The following is a 20856-nucleotide window of genomic DNA, read 5'->3' on the forward strand; positions in this document are numbered from 1 at the left end:
AGGGAGCGGCTGAGCGTGCTTGCTATATACCTGGCGGAGGAGCTGGCTGTCAGCTCCTCGGGTCGTACGAAGCAGCTACAGTGTTGGTCTCGACACACTCGCGAGAACCATACACATACAGTACAAGTGGCGCGGCTAGACAGTTACTATATAGCCGGAAGGGATTCTCGAGTGGGAGGAAGCGAGGGAACGTTGGTTGGTGATAATGGTGGGCCGGCGGATTGGGCGTGGTGGTGAGATGGACGGGGGGATGGATGCTGGTGCGTATGGTGATGGTGATGGTGATGGTGAGGGTGAGGGTGAGGGTGATGGTGATGGTGATGGTGATGCAGAGTGAGGTTGAGATGAGATGAGATGAGATGAGATGAGATGAGATGCAGCGGTTGTCGATCGTGGAGCTGGCAGTCGCAGTCGCAGTCGCAGACGCAGACGCAGACGCAGTGGGTGCGGGTGCAGAAGCAGGTGCAGGTGTAGGTGCCGGTGGTGAAGAGACCGAATCAGCCCTGGCAACGGTACCTCGTACCTACCTCGCCTACCTACCTTACCTACCTAGGTAGATTTACTGTAACACCACTGGCTGGCCCACGACGCTAGTCCGTACCGACGTCCGCGAAATCCATGGATGGTCTGGAGCTCACGTGGCAAGGGAGGATCCCATTGCGAAATTGCCTGCCCCTGCCCCTGCCCCTGCCCCTGCCCCTGCCCCTGTCCTAAGAAGGAATACCTCTACCTAAGTCCTAAGGTAGGTAAATTTAATCAAGGACAGAGGTAAATTTACCACCAGGGCAGAGGTGAATTTACGGCCGTGAATTTACCTAGGTAACGCAAGTTAAATTTACATGCAAAATGCAGCAGTTACCTAGACCACCACAACAAGGGATGCAAGGGAGGTCAAGGTCAAGGTCAAGGTCAAGGCCAAGGCCAAGGTCTAGTGATGCAAGGGAGCCTGACGAACGCTTCGAGCACTGAGCACTGAGCACTGAGCACTGAGCACTATCGCAAGGACAGGAGAAGAATGCCGCAAATGGCATTTCTTCTCCGCTGCCTCCCTTCCAAAGAGGAGTGCCAAATATCTTCCTTGCCCTGCCTTGCTGTTTTCATGTCAACTGCGCTTGATCTGCTGCCATGAGAGTTCAGAATATTCCCAGGTCCAGTAGGTCACTAATGAAATCGGGTGTCCATCCGCAGCTGGCCGACGTCTTTCAAATGCAGTGGGTGCTGGAAGAAGTCTAGCAGACCAACAGAGACCCATCCCCCAGCGGGTGCACGCCTCACCATACATAAATTTACTTGCGAACAATCCTGACTCGCTGGACGCAGATGTTTTAAAGAAGCATACCTCCAGAAGGACTTGCTAAACGGATGGGTGTATGGCATGGGATGGGATGGGATGATGGGATGATGGGGCGCCATCCGGGGAAGCACCGGATGTGACACAGGACAGGAATCGTGCGTCGAACGACGGGTTTTAAACTTTCTCGGATTCGAGCCCATTCCCTGTTCCGCAGAAGTGCATTATTACAGTGCAGCACAGCAGCACACAGCACACAGCACAACTGGACAACTGGACAACTGGACAGCAGGACAACAGTGAACGCCTCCGGCTTGCAGCCCACGCTTCAAACGGTGCAATGAACCACTTCAGGACAAGCAGTTTTCTAGCTTCGAGCCTTCACGTCTCAGCCGAAAACTCTGTTACTTCCGAAGTCGTACGATCTCAAACGCCAATAATCCCATCTCATCCTCCCAGACTTTTGGGGCAGATCGGCGATTCGGACCCTTGTGGCGTCTTGAGGAATGCTGGCGTGTGCGTGATAGGCAGGCTGAGATGAGCTCCTCAAGTCTTCTCGATAGCCTCACATAGATGTTTCGCTGCTTGTCTGGTAGACCCCCGTCTGATCGAACGGAGATGTCAAAGAAATCCTTCCAAGGCGCCCCGGGCCATGAGCAGATGTTCAGCTCTTCTGCTGAATATTGACTACCTGCTTAGATGAAATCGATTTGGGACGGAAGCGCATAATTCAGTTTCCTACAGGTGATTCACGGAATTTTGATAAAAATCGAGCTCGGCACCAAAGATCGGCATGACAGTAATCAGGTCGATAGAGCATAGCAGCGATCCGGGATCTAATGTTTCTTGTTTTTGAATATTACCCCAGGCCGTCGTCCGGGGAGGATCACAAACGAGTTGCTTGTCAAGGTACCGTATGATACCCCAATAATGGGGTTGAGCGGAGACACACCAAAGTCTCCAACCCTCACCCCAGTCCCTGGCAGTTGGTTGAGAAAATAGAGATCTTACCCACCCTCGCGTGCCAAGATTAGCAGTCTCTATTTGTGAATAAACGTGCGGTACAGTATATTGTGGTATCGAGTAACATATGTCTATTTTCATGATATGGGTACTATACGGTGGAATCTGAGGTAAAATATATGAACAAAATATCAGGCTAGGTTGTATGAGCCTTTCCATGGGATTCCTCTTGTAATTTCCTCAAAGAAGTTGCTTCTCTTGCCAAGTACTCAGAACACTCCTTTCTGCTCTTCACCTCGTCAATGAAGAAGATCCCGACGAAAGGGACGACAATCAGAGACGCTGCCCAGGGGAATGCGGTCCACTGTTGGCATATTAGTACTATAGCTTCTCAAGATCTGCGGATGGAAGGTTGGGATGTGATCGTCAGGCACAAGTTTCATACAGCTTTCAGCGCGTGGCTAGCATTTAGGAGATTGCAAGAACATTGGGTATGAAGTGAAGAAACGAGGATGTATGCTTACTTGGTTGCCGTTTGCATCGACAATGGCACTGCTGACAATCGGTCCGATCCAAGCAGATCCCTTCGAGACGATTCCCAAAAGACTGAAAAACATATACTCTCTGCCACGTGGAACCAGCTCTGCCATAAAAGCTTGGCCGTAAGAGAATTGAGGCCCTAGAGTCAATCCGAAGGTCGCATTGAACGCCCAGAACTCCCATTCATTGTGATAGCCGACCTTGTTGGTCCAAATCCCAAGCATTCCCCATCCAGAAGCAATCACACAGCCCGCATTGGTGATTTGGAGCATGGTCTTGGTTCGCAGCTTGAAGAACTTCTGAACATAGTATGCGAAGAAGACACCAATACCAGCGGATCCTCCTTGGACCATGATCAGGTATGTATTTGAGATCGCAGAAAATTCTACGACTTGTGCCTGAGCAATGGAGATGAGTGTGAGTGTCGTGCTGAGGCCGTCTGCGAGAAGGAAAAAGGCAACGAGGTAGAAGAAGGTCTGCTTCAAAGTCCAGACCTGCTTCGCAGCGAACCAAGTCTGCTTGAATCCGAAAGTTAAGTAGCTGTCTCCAGCTGGTAGTTTAGGGCCAGGTCGTTTCTTCTCCCACAAGAACCACGGGATGGCAAGTAGGATCCAAAAGCCAGTACAGACTGCAACTGACACGGAATATCCCCAGTTGTTTTTTTCGACTGAATCATCTGCACCAATACCTACGAGTGCCGCCAGCGAGAGGGCGGTGCAGATGGTAAATCCGGCGTTGTTCCACACATAACTCATATTCATGATCCTTGATCTGCTCATGGAACATGTTCGCTCAAATTGGGCCTCGTCAATCGTGCCGTTGAGTAAGTCCTCTCTTGCTTGCCGGACTTCTGGAAGGTCGTGGGCTAATTTAGGGAAAATTGCATTGAAGAAGACATACGAGGCCCAGAACGTGACGCCTGTAGATAGATCAATACCAATCAGTTCCGTTCAGTCAGACCCGGGTAAAAGGATCTAAATTACCACTTATGATGTACAAAGCCATAGCAACCCTCCATTTTGAGGCCGTGGTGACGCCCAAAAATCCAAACTCAAAAGCCCACGACAGAACGGAGAAGCCCCTTACAACCCATGGGTTCCAATTACCGAAATCTGCCAGACTTCCAACGGTGATGAAGACGAGTGCTTGTGAAAGGAACGTCAAGCCGGATCCGATGAGAACGACAGAAGTATAAGCTTTGTGTTTGTTTCCACCTCCCCAGAAAACATGGCAAGGGGCGTCAGGGTCAACATCGCAAGAGGAACTGCCGAGGGGGAGGACATTGGGATTGAATCCTGCTTGGTAGATCAAGTTCTGGAATAGAAGATTGGAACTGATCAAGTCAGAGGGTGATGGGACGATTATAAGCTTCCCATGGGACTTACTATTGAAAGGAGCCAATGCCATTGTTTCCTGCATAATAAAGGTAGTAGGAGTAGACTTCCTTTTTACTCGCCGGAGCTCCTACTGGGGTATACTGATCGAGGTCATGTATCTCATGAGGAGGTGTCGAGGCACTGCTAGACTCAGGACCTGGCGCGGCTACAGCAGTGAAAGCCAATTTCGAGATGTCGTCCCTCTCTCCCTCCTCAGGTGTATGCCGGTCTTGTTCGGCCATGATTGATGGTAGACACGAGGTCGAGATAGAGTTCAGACGGCGGGCTCTAAACCTCGCGGCACAAGAGCGCTGCTAAGCACTTCAAAAACAGACGGCGGGTGGAGGAAACTAGATGCTGACTTTGTTTGCGAAGGGGGCTCTGCCCTGCTCAAGTAGTTCAATGTAAATCACTGAAGCAGCAGATCTAGAACGACTTTCCCTGCCTGCTGGACCCAGCACGATGGAAAGTGGATTCAGGTTGGTCGAAAACTTGGAGCGTTCCGGGACGGGAGGGGGAAGACGGGACACTGCAGCATATACTGTAATCTACCAGCAAGCCTCAAAAAAAGGTGGCCATGATGAAGAGGGAATAATAATTTGTTTGGGCAGGGCCGTGAAGCTATGAAGCAATCATAAACTAGAGGCTGCTCGAGCTGATTGGCCATGCCGGACGCCCCTCGATCAAATAGACTTTAGACTTCCACACGACGGGCTAACCGAATGCTTCCAAGGCCCGAGGTTCTGAAGGCGAAGGGAAGCTGATCTAGACCAGGCGTACAGTACAGTACAGTACAGTACAGTACAGTACGTGGTCCTGGGACAGTAGGACACTGAGTACCAATACAGTAAACTACAGTACAGTCCAGTCCAGTAACTGTGGAATTTACAGTAGGAAATGTAAATTACAGTCTCCGGAGAAGGAAGCAGTAGCAGAAAAAAGACAGCCAATCGATAGGATCTCGGTGAGGTGGGGAGGGTAAGGTAATGATGCGAAAACCTGGGAGGGCCTGGCCGGGGAAGCCCTTTTGCGGGCCTGCACAGTGCACGGGGAAAGCCTTGGAATTGGAGAGCTACTACCTTAGGTAGTGCCAAGCATCCAGCTCCCAGCATCCAGCTCCCAGCATCCAGCTCCCAGCTCCCAGCTCCCAGCTCCCGTCAGCTGCAGCAGCCTGTCCTGTGCTGTGCTGTGCTGTGCTGTGCTGTGCTGTGCTGTGCTACTGTCGTCCTTACAGTAGGTAAGGTATGTAGATCCTCGACCCTTCTTTTGCCTACCTAGGTACTGAGCTACCTTACTCGCTTACTGTACCCTACTGAGCTACTGTACCAGTGTACTGGCCTCACCCTTACTTCGGAGTAGAACCTAACGAGTAATCGCCTTGCCCGATGAGGATGATTGCCTCCGACTCCACTCCCAATCCCCATGCCTAGCTCCTACAGTAGGTACTTTCGTACCTGTTCTTACTCAGTCACTGTAAAACTACAGTACTGTACGTATCCCTATCCCTATCCCTATCCCTATCCCTCTCCACATGAACCCTATCCCTATTCCCGTCCCTGTCCCTATTTTGCCGACTCCCTGCGCGGCGAGCGCGGGAGCCCGTTAAGCCTTGTGGCCTCAGTCACTCATCAACCGACCATCGATTACGGGGCCTCGGGGCGCTGCGCGGGAGGCAGTTCATACCTGGACCCAACTTCCCACAGCGACACCCTCAATCTCAACCTCCTGCATCGCGCCACCATTGCATTGCATTGCATTGCATTGCAAATATCACACCCCTTTTCAAATGGCTTCCCTCTCTCTCTCGCTCCAAAGGTTGCGGGAAGGTACTTTAGTGTTTGTGACCGCTCCACCTCCCTCCGAGGGCGGCTGGGCTCGCTCTCTCTTTCTCTCTCTCTCTCTCTCTGTATCTCTCTCTCGCCCCCCCCCTCTCCTCCGGACCCCAGCTGCGCCTTCCCTCAAGCGTAGTCAGTCTGGAATGCAAATTTCCCAAGACACAGGGACAGCACAGTGAGTGAGCACAGTAGTACAGTACAGTAGGTACAGTACTCGTAGGTACAGTACAGAACTCTGCACAGGATGGAGCAATGCAGATCCAGATCCAGTCCTGACACCTGACACCTGACTCCCGTCCTGACTGGCCAGCACCCTCAGCACCCTCAAAAGAATCCTCGTCTCAGTTTCCTCTTGCGGCAGCTTCGTGCCGGGGAAACTCTGGCCACGTGCACACAGTGGCAATTGTCGTCCAGACTGACTCTACTGACTCGCTGCCTACCACTCAGCGTGCAATCGGCCATCTTATCCGAGTCATATCTCGCTCACCAAACGACGTCCCATCCGCGTCCATGCAGCGATCCGTTGCGACGCCGTCATGAATATTCCGCCTCGCCAACGCCTTCGTTTTTGCCTCCAACGTCACAGGCAAATAATGTAGCTTGCCTTTCTTTGACTCTGGTAAGAAGGGGGGGGGAAACCTTGGGTCTACCCGTTAAGATTCATCCCACTGCTGCAGTCCATGTGGCCGAGAGCCCTGGAGTGGACGACGAACGTACCTAGGTACATATGATCTAGGCGATGGAAGTTTTTCGTGTCTTATGGGAAACATGCATGCCAAACCCAGCCGACGTGCACCTTATTCTCACGATCCACTTGATCCTGCCATGCTGTCAATTCCAACAGCCCTTTCTCTTCCTCTCATCTAACAACTGGAATGTACTTCAATGTCGCCACCAGTTACATTCAAGGCCACTGAAGGGCCAGTCTACGTCGAGGCTGTCATGCCTCCCCGCAAGCCAGCTTCATGTGTCATTGGAATTGACGTCGGCGGTACCAACACAGACAGGTGAGGGATACTTTTTGTCCAGCCCTGGAAGTTCCTGATCAAATTTTAGTGTTATCTTACAGAATGACAAAGTCCTCGCGTGGCACAAAACTCCAACCACGACAGATATACAGGAAGGCGTGGAAAGAGCAATTGCCGCTGTCGTACAAAAAGCAAAGATACCATCCGATCACGTGGGATCTGTGAAAATTGGTACAACGGTACGTTTCAATCTTCTTTGTAAAGTCAAAATGTGAGGGGAAAGAGGGGGGTTAACTTGATGCTATCCGAGAGTGCGAAATGTGTAGAAGCTGCAACTTCGGCGGCAAGACCTCGGACTAAAGCCATTACCAAGCGATAAATACCCCGCTTACAGCAATTATGCATGCGAGACCGAACTATGCTGATCATCTGTAGCAATTTGTTAATGCTGTCCTGGAACAAGACTCGAGCAAGTTAGACAAAGTTGCAATTATTCGACTATGTGGGCCGTACTCGAAGGGTTCTCCGCCCTTCGTGGACTTTCCTCCCAAACTTCGAGCCTTGATGGAAGGCCACTTCGGGTATGTGGATGGCGGTTACCAAGGTATGCTTCATTGCCATAAACCTTCCTTATTACAGCGAACTGGAGTGAAAGGACCAAAACTGACGATCAGCTAGTCGATGGAGAACTAATACTACCCCTGAACATCGATCAACTGAAAGAGCAAGCATCCATCATCAAGTCGAAATCAATTACCAGCGTGGTGATCATTGGCATATATTCACCATCAAACCCGACACAAGAAGAAGAGGCTCAAAAAGTTCTTGCCGAAGAACTTGGCCCTGGGTATGACATCTCATGCTCATATGCTATCGGTAGGCTAGGTTTCCTCGAGCGAGAAAACGCTAGCATATTGAATGCTAGTCTGCGACGATTCGCAAGACATGTCATTGATGGGTTCCATTACGCCGTTCAAAAACTTGGAAAATGCAAGCTATACATCACCCTTAACGACGGCACTTTAAGCAGGGCTTCCACAGCAGCCGAGTACCCAGTCCGATGTTTTTCCTCAGGACCAACGAATAGTGCTCGCGGAGCGGCTTTACTAGCCAAAGTAGAGACCTCCGATATGTCAGATGATCGCGAGATCCTTGTCGTCGACGTAGGAGGGTAAGAGTATCCGATCCTAGTCGATACTTTCCGAAGCTAAAAGCCTCGCAGAACAACCACCGACATTTGCGCGTTGTTGAACACGGGTTACCCGAGACAATCCGCAGCTTTCGTCAAGATTGCTGGTGTGAGGACGAACTTCACTATTCCTGATGTGCGAAGTATTGCCCTAGGAGGAGGATCACTAGTCAGAGTCAGGGGAGCTCAAACGACTGTTGGCCCTGACTCGGTTGGCGCGGATCTTGATAAGGAAGGCATCTCATTTGGAGGCCAAACACTGACAGTAAGTCCGATCCCTCTTCAGATTTCACGAGAAACTCTTAATGTGATCAACTAGGCTACCGATCTTGTGTCAAAGAAAGCTCTCGCTAGAGATCATGTGTCAGCCCAAGTTCGTACATCTGCTCTATTCGAAATTCACAGAGCTCTGGAAGAAGCAATCGATATTGTCAAGACAAGGCAAGGAGATGCAAAGGTAATTCTGGTGGGAGGTGGGAGCATTATCATCCCGGGGAAGATTGCTGGTGTTAGTGAAGTCGTCAGGCCAAAGTATCTTGAAGTTGCCAATGCTGTCGGAGCAGCTGTACGTATCACTAGAATGAAGATGAATAGTGTGTTAATGTTTCACAGATCGGGAAAATCAGTGGCGCGGTTGATATGACAGTCGTTCCAGGATCCAGGACCATCGGTCAAGAAATAGAAACCGCAAAGGCTCTTGCCACCGAAAGGTGTGTTGCAGCAGGTGGAAACATCAAAACGATCGAGGTCGTAGAAGTCGATGCTGTCCCAGTCTCGTACGTCACAAATGGCGCAACTCGACTTTTAGTCAGGGTTGTGGGAGACCTAGTAGAAGGATACGAAGAGACACACACCTCACCGGACTCGCCCATAACAAGCGAGACGCGCGAGAAACTCTCACCTCCACTGTTGAGGATAGCGAGCGCTGGGGACTCGTCAGCTGCCACTAAAGGATGTTCTTACGAAGTTCCCGAGCATATCGATATCAATGGATATCGGCCCAGGATCGAGGGTGATTTTTGGTATTTGTCAGAGCTGGATCTCCAATTCCTCCAGGACGGGACGGGGGTACTGGGCGTGGGAAGCTGCGGCGAGCCGTACCCAGCATATATTGGATGTTTGCTAGCCCTAAGGAACGGCGAGCATATCACCATCAGACGGCAAGATACACTTCCAGATGATGCTGTTGTCCTTGTCGCTGGGTTTATGGTAAGCATGCATATCTTTTATTAGGCAAATGCTAAATCTTTGGAACAGGGATCGCCTACTGTTTATCTTGAACGAATTCCAGGTTTGAAAGAGTAAGCTAACAAGCATCCTAATCAGAGTTCCGCTAATATATCTATAGAGTCACCGAAGCTATGAAAGGTGTGATGCAAGCAGCCGGAATCTCCAAATTTGACGCCGTGATTCCGAACGAAATCGGAGGCATGAACGCTTTTGAAGCTTTACTCGCTGCACATCGATTTAATAAAAGCGCGCTAGACTCAGATCTTGTAGCCAGGGCCTACCCCAAAGTATGGCAGACAGTCAGATGCTTGAAAGACATTCCCATCGCCCCTGCTGCTGTAGCAGATGGTGTTGGAAGTACAAAGGTAAGCTTGGGACCTCATCAGGATTTCATGCAAGGCTGACACGTTTCGAGATGTTCCCCAAAGCTCGTGATAACCTCCACGCAGAAGATCTCATGCGCGATGCGTGTACAGATCTTGGCTCCCTCTCCGGGATGTGCGTCAATCCAGTGCACGGCGTTGAAGCCAGGACATTACCCAAAAACAGCTTCTCACATGGTACCTTTCTCACCTTAACCCCTGCGGCGTTCTAATTCTGACCATACCATAGCGTGGATGATCGGCCGCTCCATTGCGCTCTCCCGCTCCCTCAAACAAGACCCCGTAACCTCCCTTCTCGCCTCCGAGCACGGCATCCTCCTCTTCACCGGCAAAATAATATCTGTTACCCGGCACGTTGCTGAGGGTTTCACTCGTGGAAGTGTCCTGCTCGAAGCATTCTCCGAAAGTCTCTCTGCTACATCCGACACCGTCACATCTTTGCTCGTGGATTTTGAGAACGAGAACCTCAGCGCTATTCTTCAAACACCGGGACAAGCCGATCAAGTCCTCGCTGTCTGCCCGGACCTGATCACCTTCCTCGACAAAGCGAATGGTGCGCCGTTGGGAATCTCAGACTACAAGTATGGACTTCGTGTGAGTGTTATTGCGCTACGTGCACCGCCGATGTGGACTACAGAGCGGGGATTGGAGATGGGCGGGCCGAAGGCATTTGGGCTGGATATGGATTATGTGGGTGTTAGTGTTGGGGAATACGAGGCACCCAAGAGTGTCTGGGAGATGTTTGGGGAGAAGAATGGAAGGAACGAGTTATGAATGAAATGGATAGATGATATCTTGGTTTTGCATTTTGGGGTCTATATCTTAGAGGAGGGTAGACTTGTGTCCCCGTGGATGATTGTGCGTTCCATCTCGTGTGCTGTCGTACGCACCTAAATATCAAAATTCTGTCTCCCCACGTCGGAATCACGCTCGTCTTGGCTCATTGGCTCGCCAGGTGTAAACAAATTCGGCTCTTTTGCTCACAAGAGAACTGGCTCTCTGCTAGTGACGTTGTGAACTCCTGAGATCCTGATTCTCTCGCTTGGCGTCTGCTTCCTTGGGAACGACCCGCACTCCGAAGTCGAGACGAGGAACTTCTTGACAAAGTGTCAAACAATCCCTTGGAGCCTTGCTCCCATCATTCCGCTTTATGGTTGAAATGTAACAAGATCAGCTTATCAAGACGGTACACCAATGTCTCAAACATGAATCTGAAATGCACTCGTCCATGATGTCTCGATTTCGCTTCCTACTCGGGAGATTGATCTGCTACCATCATCTAAAGGATAGCTTTTGATCCAAGCTCGTCGTCACAAGTAGCATCTCCCTAGTATGTATAAGGGAGAAAAAGTCGACCGAAGCCCATCCCATCCCTCTCATTCCTCCATAAAAATCTCTCAGGCGAACTATTGCATCAGAACCCCCAATCTGGTCTCATACGCCTCGTTGCAATGAACAAGGTGCTCCATATTTCAAGGCCGTCTGAGGTTGTCGCTGTGGTCGTGGTAGCTACCTGAGAAACAGTTCAGGTTGTTGATGACGCCCCAGATGATTTTTTCAAGATTGGCAACATGGCAATGAATTAAAAGACAAGAACATTCATAATAGTATAAAGAAAAAAAAGTTCTTTCAAATCTTCACTTAATCGAAGACATCCATCACCGTACAGTTTCTAGATAAAAGGGGGGCAATTAGGCACGTTGCGAGCTACAACTCAAGTGTCGAACAGATCATGTTATACCCCAAGCTGAACGAGGCTGATGGGGGGATCAACAATGGCCAAAAAAGCGGGCATCCGTGTGGTCCTGCTGAACGGATTACTATTTCTTCAGATCTGGGCTGCCTGTCAGTGACTCGACTCTGCATTCTAAGACAAGTGGCAGTATGTGGAGCAGGTTGAGCTAGGTTGAAGTGGACCAGGAGTGAGTTTTCCGCAAAGACAGTTTGGGCAGATAGATTCTGCTGATGTTCTTTTAGCCCCCGAGAATTCTGACAGTATGCCAAACAGCATACATGCTCATGGATCCCATTTGTTCCTTCCTCATCGGTATGTGGATAGGCTCCTTCTCTCAAGGGTGGCCACAAATTGGAAGCAAGCATGCGGGCCAGATCGGGCGTCATCAAATACAACCCAGGGAAAAGTCTCAGGCTATATTGACAGCCTTCGTTTCGCGCTTCATGCGTGATATTTGCCGAGTTTTTTGAGGGTCATAAATGGTCTATCGGGAGATAAAGAAGTATAAATTGAGGTAGCTGTTGGATCCTCGATCACAGTCAGGAGGATGCTTAAGCAATTGTGTTCCCTTCCTACTTGGTTTCTATCTGAAATCCGAACCAAAATGGTTGATAAATTAGAGCAACCCAATGATTCATTGAAATCTTTCCTTGACAAACCATCAACTAGATGTTTACAGTTATTGAACTTCCGACAGATGAATTGCAACCATTCACAAATCATCGATGAGAGAAGACAGCCCCTGGGCGCTGCCGATTCTTGCCTCAAAGAAGAACCGAAGTCTCTCAACAGCAGCACGGTCGGACATCCACTGTGAGAACTTCGTGGCATCTGTTCCTGGCATCTCGAAAATTGATGGAAAGCCTGCCGGTGGAGCGAGATCTTTTCTCACAGTCCAGGTTCCTGTGGAGTTTTGGAACTCCTCGCTAAGGATCCAAGAGTGAAGCAGCTTTGCTGTCTCCGGGTGTGGAGCATCCTTCAGAATAGCACCAGTTTGGGGCCACGAGACGAAAGAACCCTCGACTGGGAAGGTGACGTTGATTGGATCGAAACCGTGAACACCAACACCTGACGTGAAGGTTGCAGCGTAAGTCCCGTTGGAACTCGCGATAAGTGTGGCTGGTGTCGCTGATCCCCGGACCCATCTTGGATTTTGAGCAAGCAGTTTCTCGAACCAACCCAGGCCATACTGCCTCATGCTATTGTCATCCATGATCAGCATCGCTTTCCTCATTGAATGAATATTAAGAGTACAGTGAATGACTTACATGAGATCGAACTGATACAGAACTGCGTCATCGTCATTGGGATACGTGAGAACTAACTTGTCCTTGAACTCAGGCTTGAGATAATCGGTGTATTCGAGAGGCGTTGTTCCGTTGAGATACTTGGCGTAAAACGTGTTCCCCCAACTGAAGATGTAAAAACCCGTGTAGTAAGCATCAACATCTCTAAACTCTTCATATATGTCTATCGCTTATCAGCAGGGAGAGACTCAAGGTAGTGGTTGGTACAAACTATCGAACCCAATAGGCTTGTAAGGAAGAAGCGCGCCCTGGCTCTTCCATCTTGGGTAGTCGTTCAAAGTCTGCAAGATGATGCTGTCCACGTATACGTTGCCGGACGCGAGCTCTACATAAGCAAATAATCAGCAAGTGTCAGAAGCCAAGTGACGGAAGTAGGTTCACGGCGCGTTCGATTGCAGATGGACTTGGCTGAGGAGGCATCATCGATTGCGGGCACTCACGCTGGTCCACGCTCACATCGTGATACTTGCTGAGATCCACCGTTATGTTCAGTGTAAGGCCAGGGAAGCGAGCTTCAAAGGCAGCTTTCATACGATCCTGCTGAGCTTTCTCGTCCCCTCCATGCCAGACCGTAACCGTACCGCCTTCTTTCAAGGCAGCTTGATGCAACTCATCGAGAGTCCGATTCTCAACTTCAACGAATGAGTTGAATGCCAGCTGAGTATCGAACGCTGAAACGAGCGAGGTAAGCCAAGCAGTAACTGCCAAGAACTTAAGAAAAGACATAATTAGGGAAAACGACCAGGCCTAACGACGACGAAGAGAGCACCGAGGGATGACGGTGGAAGAAGTGCGACTGAACTCAACGCCTTATATATGCAATTTCATACTGATGGGGCAGTCCCATCATGCCAGACAAGGTGGCCGAAGGGCCGAACATGGAAAGGGACGCCCTGGACATCATTTATGGCGGCTCCCACAACCCCACTGTCTGGTTCGATTCTCCCTCCAGAGAGGTGCATGTGGTAGGTACTGTACAGGGTAGTGCCTTGACCTGACAGTGCGATAAGCTTTCAGATATAAGCTTGAATTGCATCACGACTTAATCTTTCCTAGTCCCGAGTGTTAAAACATCAAGCATGAGGCGAAAAGCTCATATTTCTGAAAACCTAGGTGACTTGCCTGCGGTCCGTAGGATCTCTTTTGAAGCTCAAGCTGTACGTAATACACGAAGTAGCAAGTTTGACTTAGTATCGAGGAATGTTCAATAGATAGACGCCAGTTCGGTTAGGCTCCAACATTATTTGGCGGGTCGGCATCATGGATTTCCTGATCTTTCAACAAATCAGAGTATGCACATGATGGTTTACACTGGCCAAACTGGGTCCCGGGAGAGTCCTGTATTTGAGATAGTCCCGATCGGTTGATCATCGTTTGGATAGGATCGGATGAGTACTTCTCAGGATAAAATTCGGGAGCCAACAAGAGTGGATTTCGTAGAGAATCCCTCCTTCACAGCTGACAAAATTCCCACTCAGGCTCACGAAGCATAGCGGGGCTCACACGAGCATATCGGTAACCCACAGATAATAATGCCCCGTTATCAGATATTTCTGTTCGATGTTCGGTGACTACGTGGGCAGTCAGCAGGTACTGTCAACTGAGGTGTCCACAGTCAACAGTCAATGCCCACAGGTAGTTATGTCAACAACAGAAATCCGAACGTGTGTCTCGCTTACAGTGCCTCGAGTGCCAGTGCCAGTGCCAGTGGCTGTGGCTGTGTCTGTGTCTGTGTCTATGGCTGTGCTTGAGGTTGCCCCCACATTTTGTCGATTCCCCTGAGGCGAGGCGACCAGGAACTCCCCCTTGCCCGCCTTCTCCTGTACTGGTACCACCTGACAACGCGTGCCTGGAGCGAGCCAGCGATATAGGTAGTTCGCAAGTTGGAGTATATCTTCACCTATACGCATCATCCATATTGCCCTCGGCTTTGCTTTGCTTTGCTTTCCTGGACATTATGCGCAGGAAAAGGGACTCAAGGCTGGCCGGGGAGCAGGAAATCGGTCACTATGTAAGGTGGGCACTGCACTGCACTGGTGCAAGTAGATACAGAGTGTCTCAGGTAAAGGTAGGTAAGGGCAGGTAAAGGTAAGGTAGGTAAGGTAGGTACAGGTAGGTAATTTACAGGTATTCGTAGGTACGAACACCAGAGTACAGTCCCTTGGATAAACAACAGATGACGTACCTTGGGTCTCGCTTCCCCTCCCCACATGACGACACACATTCTACGGTACGGTAGGTGGGTACTCGTACCTTGGCTGGCTTGGCTGCTTGGGCACTCCCTTAGGTAGGCTTGGCTTACAGTAAGGTAACGCCAGCCACAGGGCAACACTCGCATCCCATTCACATTCACATGACAAGGAAGGCAGGGAAGCGAAGCAAGCTCCAGCCTCCAGGTCCCCTTAGCTCGGGCAGGGCAAGTAAATTTACCACAGTGATGATAGGTAGAGCTCCGCTACAGTACTTCAAGGACTTACTGCCCCTCTTCCTTGTCCTTCCTCTTCCTCTTCCTCTTCCTCTTCCTCTTCCTCTTCCTCTTCCTCGTCCTCGTCCTCGTCCTCGTCCTCGTCCTTCTCCTCTTCCTGTTCCTCTTCCTGTTCCTCTTCCTCTTCCTTTTCCTCTACCTCTACCTCCCCCCCACCCAAAGTCAATTCATCTTCCACCACTCAGCTCAGACATCCACCCCTCATAATGTTTACTGCAAGAACAGCCACGAGAGCAGCAGCTCGCTCAGCGCGGACGCCACTACGAGCTACTCGACAAGTGCGCTTCCAGACTACGAATCAACAAGCTGCGAAAGCTGGCGGTGCTTCAGGTCTGGTAGGAGGACTTGCCGGAGGGTCTCTGGTGTTCCTGGTAAGCTTCAATCATGCTCAACAATATGGTCGACATCAAGGTCGGCTAACAACAGATAGGCTGGCTACGGCTATTATCATTTTTCTGGTCAGTTTCGAAGTTCCTAAAAGCTTGATCTCTCTGAGATACTGAGTCGTGCCTGTGCTGATCTTAAAAAATATATATAGGCGTAAAGTCGATTGTAAATGCAGCTTCGACCAGCAAGGCCCAGCTCCAGAAGCTTACCCAAGGCATTCAAGACTCCGCACCTGAGCCGAATGAAGCTCTGAAATGGCTCCGATCTACAACCAGCCGTATGTCATACCCCCTCTGCCAAGTTTCCTATACGAATTAAGAACAGGTGCCCCGTGCATGAAGCATCTTCAATCAAGCATTTGCTGACTCGACTGTCTTCAGAATATGCCGCCTTCATTCCTGGCGCAAAGCCATATGTCGACTCTGCATTCAATGACCTCGACAAGGTACAAGCCAAGCATGGCGAGGAGGTCGATAAGATCGTCAATAATGCATACAAGGAGTTAAAGGCGGCTACAAAGTCTGGCCTGAGCATGGAGACTGCTGTCAAAGCTTGGTCAGTTCTCGAGAAGGCAATGAGCCAACTCGGAGAACTCGCAAAGGATTCTGCGGGCGAGATTATTGATGAGCACCCGGAATTAAAGGAGAAGCTTGGGGGTGGATTGGACCAGTTGAAAGGAATGGCTGACTCGTATGGACCGGAAGCAAAGAAGGAACTCGACCAAACATATCAACAGATCAAGGATGTTGTCAAGGGTGGCGTTTCGGTGGAGACTGTCAGTAAGATCAAGAAATTGATCGAGGAGAAGACCGAGAAAGTCAGGAAGTTGGGAGACGAGGCCTGGAAGAAGGGTCTCGAACAAGCTAAGCCATATCTCGACAAGAGTCCCGAAGTCAAGAAATTGATCGAAGAGAATGCGGATGCACTTAAGCAGGGCAACATCGGTGAGATCTTCGCGAAAGTCAAGGATGCAGTCTCATCAGGTAATATCGACAGCTTGCAAGATTATGTCAAGCAGGCAGGCGAGAAGACCAAGCAGAGCGGGTTCGGAAAGAACATCGAGCAATACGCCAAGATGATTCCTGGTGCAGACCAGATCCTCCCAAAGTTGATGAAACTCCAGGAAGTTGCCAAGACGAGAGGTGATGATGCAGAAAAGATTCTGAAGGAAGCTTTTAAAGATGTACAGGACGTTCTCACCAAGAAGACCGATGAGCTGGAGAAGTTGGCGGATAGTGCGAAGAAGGAGGTAAAGAAGTAGATTTAAGTTACTTTCATAGGTATTGTAAGATATGTAACGGGAAAAAGTGTACTACAACGTAGAATCATTTTATATTGTGAAATTTTCTCGAATTTTCAACACTTTTATGTGGCAAAGAAGACTGACTGACAGTCAACCGTCCATGACCAAGAGTATAGTCTATCATGTCCGACTCTCCTTTCAGTGTCTTTCCATGGTAATCTTCTGGCCTTCGCACAATTTCCACGGAGAGGAGACGTTCCATCGCATGGCGCTGCTCACTGGTAGTACATGACTTATATGAAGTTCCTCCACGTCTAGAATTGCTTTGCTGGCGCTTGTCCGTGCTTGGTTTCGCGGCCTGAAATCCAGGTCTATTTCAAGCTGGCAGTCTAGAGGATTTAGATGGCGATAGTATATTAGTATTAGCAAGTCTTCTGACATCGGTTTGGCTTGATATAGCGGATGTTCTATTTGGTGTTTGAGCATTGTGAGTACTTTGGCTAGCAAACTTGAATTGAGTGGAGGTGCTGTGGGAGGCTCGTGTGAATGTGCCGCCGGACGAGCTTAGGCCAGGCGAGTCGGTGACTCGAGGTCGACTTGACATTCTCTCGCTGAAGTCCATCGAACCGATTTGACCTCGTTTTCTTGATTCTATTGGGGAACTCTCAACGGTATAAGCAGGACCAGATATGTGTCTAGCTTTAATAACAGTGGTTCCAGCAGGAGTCGATGCGGAGATAGGATGCACATCAGAGAGCTTTGCGGAGCTGTGGAGCTTGCTTGCGTGAGTAACAGTAACCCTGGGAGGTGTCTATGTGGAAGCTGCATGTCTGCTGTCAGATGGTGTGGCTTGCGTTGACCGATTACATGGCAATTGCGAAAGAGCATGTTATTGACTGGCTACACCGGTCTGGCGAAAAGGGGATGTTATAATCGTACGAGGACTCTGCAATGTGGTCGTCTGCCATGGTTGAATAGTTTTGAATGTAGCGGCGGATTTGTAATTGAGTACTTGGGGCAGTTTGGTTGATAAGGGTTGAATCTTTGCTTACAGTGGCGGTATGGGTATTCGCAGAGGCCGTAAGTTCTTGAGGAAGGGTTGGTAGAACTACTTGAGCTGCCTCTCTGGTTCGAAGTTTAAGTCGTTGAATGATCCACTGCCAACATAGCAGTTAATAACAAACACTTGCTGAGAACGGAAGCCAGAAGACATCGAGATAACAAGAAAAGAATCTTGCAGGCGCTCAAATACTCATATTGAGGTCTTCTTCGTGAGTGCCCATAAACTTTGCTCCAAATCTTCTACAAAATATCTTCTGCACGTTTTCTTCAGCTTCACGCGCAAGGTAACAACGGTAGACAGCTTCGGCCTCTGCATGATGAAGTTAGCATGTAAACATTGATGAGTAGATAGGTAGTAGTGGAGAGATGATAATATGGACATGAGAGGCTGTGACTTGTCCCACGCCTCAAATGCCGGTCGAGGGATCATACTGTCTTCAACCGTTAGGATGAGCTTTGAGTTCCGGCCATCGTCTCTCTGGAGCTGAACACGTTTGACTCCTTGTACATTCCACGTCGTAACCCATCTTAAGCAGAATTTCTCCTTGCCTGCGTAGGCAAGCCAATCAGTTTCAACAGTCGCAAGTACATCACCGCTGAAAGTCGGAGCATTGGGCAACCAATGATGTGGTATCGCCTTTGTGGCGGCCTGCAGACTGTGTAGGCCTTGGTCGTGCCTGAAATGGCGATTTGGTTGTTGTTTTCAAAGTTAGTCGTCCTCGGCACTCAGGCATCATCGTTAGAGGAAATTGGTTACCTAGCGCTGGCAAATTCCATTTAAATAGAACAGTGAACCTAGATATTAATGAGTATTTTTAGCATCTAATTCTGGACGTTTTCTCAAGTTTGGTTTTGCATCTGTTCTATGTGGAAAGAGGGTAGAAAGCATACCTCGAGAATCCCCAGCTTTCAAAATACATGTCTGGTAAAGACTGCACATGAGACCTGAGAGTGGCATAGAAGCCTTGTTTGCACTTTACTTATGAACCTGCATCTTGTGATCATTTAGCCCGGGTCTGTCAAGTGCATTGGCTTTGGGCACAGCATGCATCATTTGGCTCACTCTCTCCGTGCGGAAAGGAAGATATCTAAATGCTTTTATTCACCCCCTGTTCCTGATAATCACCCATCTCACACGAAGTATCAGATACACCATTCCACTAGGTATAGAAGTGGCATGGAATAGAGGCCAATTCCCTGAAGCGCCACCATTGCCCTCGGACTCACCGTCCGCCGCTATCTTCAAAAGTCTATACAGAACGCCTTTGCCTCCCAGATACGCCAAACGGCAAGAATTGCCAAGGAATAGAACACCCCAATGAAGATATTCACAGTCCAAGCCGTAAAGGACCCTTTGAAGGATACATAGTGGCTGAGGAACATCGATAACGGAATAATGAAGTCTGTGGGAAGCATGAGGATAACGGACCTGATTGTTGTGCTTGTTCGTTCTCCGAAGAGTGCATTTGAAGTGATCAGGGAAGTTATGACTTCTACAGAAACGTTCTCAAATGCTCCGAATAGGAGCCCCTTGCTCGATTGCTTCTCCCTACAGTCAGTCCCCAGAAAAACGACACCACCAGTCAGTAGCCCCTTGATCAAGAACAGTTAGTCCAAATCATCCCTATCACGTTCCAGATATACAGGCGAACATTACCATTACTACTCCAAAGGCAAATTTCATGATCTGAGAAACCTTTATCAACTGTTGTGGCAATGCCAAGAGACCGACATACATTTCGGAAACATCAAATCTGAAGACAGATGACAGGGCGATAAGCTTCTGCGGAACCCGCAGATGAGCGAGCCACGGAAGAATGAGTAGAAGTGTCACCGCGTCCCCCAGAAGAGCAACAGCTGCAAAGAGCGCAGATAAACCCTACGAAACCTGAGATTTGGCCAAGGCATTCGAGTAGCTTTGATATGCCGGGCCGTTGGTGAGAGCAGCTGGTGTGATACCTAGAGCTATCCCAACGCAAAAGAACCTTGACAGCCTTACAAATCTGGACGAAATAGCGAACCAGGCAATGCCTCTCATGATGTAGGCACGAACCGCAGTTGTGGGTCGACTGGTGATAGCCCTTTACCAGTACCCCTTTGTGTATGAAAACAGTCCCCAGACCTGAGCAAAGTTGGATGGCACCAAATCCGAGCCGAAATCCGACCTGAGTTATAAACAAGAGCCGTCTTGGTTGCCAGCCACCCGGTGATGCTTTGGCAGCCTCAATCAAAAGCTCGAACATGGCTGTTGGTAATCTGATAAGCGCATTAGACCCACAAGCAGAGAACATGAGATATAGGGTAGTAGTGAATACTATGAAGCGTTTACACAGTCGCTTGTCGATAGTTAGCAGGGCTTGCTCGGAATAAAGAAGTATAATGGTAGGCTCACATAGAAATGTAGCCCGAAGTCCACCCAAGACAGACGCAACGTACCTAAATGGATCCGGCTATCCCGTATAGACAGGTAACAGTGCTGCTTGAGGGACGATTTGCAGCCCCCTTCAATGATGTCAAAGTCAGCGATTATACATTCACTCATGTCTCGGAAGTTATTGAAGAAGCAAGATACTTCCCAGATGTTTGACCATTTCCCGAACTACTTACATGTCTATGCTGACACTTTTCTAGCTTCAATCAAGGCCGATTTGATACTTCGACTCACCCTATTGAACTCTTCGCTTGTTTCGGTGGAGTATCCTCTGCATCGATCTGGAAAGTAGCGTCAGATTCCGAAAGTGCAGCGGGGAGTCTAGTACTTACTTACGTGGTCGTAATTCTAGCCAACGGAGGTGCGAAGTAGTACTATTGGTACGTTAGCATCAAGCTTCAGCCTCATAATCAGGTGGAACGTTGTGTCCA

General features: G+C 49.4%; 5 protein-coding genes across 6 annotated transcripts; 2 read left to right on the forward strand and 3 right to left on the reverse strand.

Annotated features, from left to right (window-relative positions):
- Positions 1 to 767: 767 nt before the first annotated feature.
- ONS95_014738 (uncharacterized protein) lies at positions 768 to 5145 on the reverse strand. The gene is made up of 4 exons (XM_058508408.1): positions 4180 to 5145; positions 3778 to 4127; positions 2779 to 3713; positions 768 to 2618 (listed from the first exon to the last, which is right to left on the reverse strand). The coding sequence occupies exons 1-4, from the start codon at positions 4410 to 4412 to the stop codon at positions 2451 to 2453; spliced, it is 1686 nt and encodes a 561-aa protein (XP_058356095.1). The 5' UTR covers positions 4413 to 5145; the 3' UTR covers positions 768 to 2450.
- Positions 5146 to 5671: 526 nt separating this feature from the next.
- ONS95_014739 (uncharacterized protein) lies at positions 5672 to 10748 on the forward strand. Of its 2 annotated transcripts, XM_058508410.1 has the most exons (11): positions 5672 to 7012; positions 7062 to 7212; positions 7409 to 7577; positions 7652 to 8144; positions 8196 to 8427; positions 8482 to 8727; positions 8775 to 9371; positions 9420 to 9463; positions 9511 to 9757; positions 9808 to 9952; positions 10005 to 10748. In XM_058508410.1, exons 1-11 carry the CDS (start codon positions 6891 to 6893, stop codon positions 10547 to 10549), a joined length of 2991 nt encoding a protein of 996 aa, XP_058356097.1. In that variant the 5' UTR covers positions 5672 to 6890; the 3' UTR covers positions 10550 to 10748. The 2 variants fall into 2 exon arrangements, with proteins under 2 accessions (XP_058356097.1, XP_058356096.1); XM_058508409.1 differs by lacking the exon at positions 5672 to 7012 and having other exon boundaries at positions 7196 to 7577.
- Positions 10749 to 11801: 1053 nt separating this feature from the next.
- ONS95_014740 (uncharacterized protein) lies at positions 11802 to 14921 on the reverse strand. The gene is made up of 6 exons (XM_058508411.1): positions 14497 to 14921; positions 13940 to 14388; positions 13258 to 13869; positions 13029 to 13142; positions 12779 to 12980; positions 11802 to 12709 (listed from the first exon to the last, which is right to left on the reverse strand). Exons 3-6 carry the CDS (start codon positions 13541 to 13543, stop codon positions 12223 to 12225), a joined length of 1089 nt encoding a protein of 362 aa, XP_058356098.1. The 5' UTR covers positions 13544 to 13869; positions 13940 to 14388; positions 14497 to 14921; the 3' UTR covers positions 11802 to 12222.
- A 250-nt stretch (positions 14922 to 15171) lies between these two features.
- On the forward strand, positions 15172 to 17010 carry ONS95_014741 (uncharacterized protein). Its single transcript, XM_058508412.1, has 4 exons — positions 15172 to 15673; positions 15733 to 15760; positions 15841 to 15966; positions 16070 to 17010. Exons 1-4 carry the CDS (start codon positions 15509 to 15511, stop codon positions 16948 to 16950), a joined length of 1200 nt encoding a protein of 399 aa, XP_058356099.1. The 5' UTR covers positions 15172 to 15508; the 3' UTR covers positions 16951 to 17010.
- A 2226-nt stretch (positions 17011 to 19236) lies between these two features.
- ONS95_014742 (uncharacterized protein) lies at positions 19237 to 19732 on the reverse strand (the record flags this gene model as incomplete). Its single annotated transcript, XM_058508413.1, has 2 exons — positions 19237 to 19587; positions 19652 to 19732. The coding sequence occupies 2 exons, from the start codon at positions 19730 to 19732 to the stop codon at positions 19237 to 19239; spliced, it is 432 nt and encodes a 143-aa protein (XP_058356100.1).
- Between the last annotated feature and the right edge of the window lie 1124 nt (positions 19733 to 20856).

The sequence above is a fragment of the Cadophora gregata genome (assembly GCF_030347475.1).
Source record: "Cadophora gregata isolate MNR1 chromosome Unknown scaffold_9, whole genome shotgun sequence".
NCBI classification, from domain to species: domain Eukaryota; kingdom Fungi; phylum Ascomycota; class Leotiomycetes; order Helotiales; family Ploettnerulaceae; genus Cadophora; species Cadophora gregata.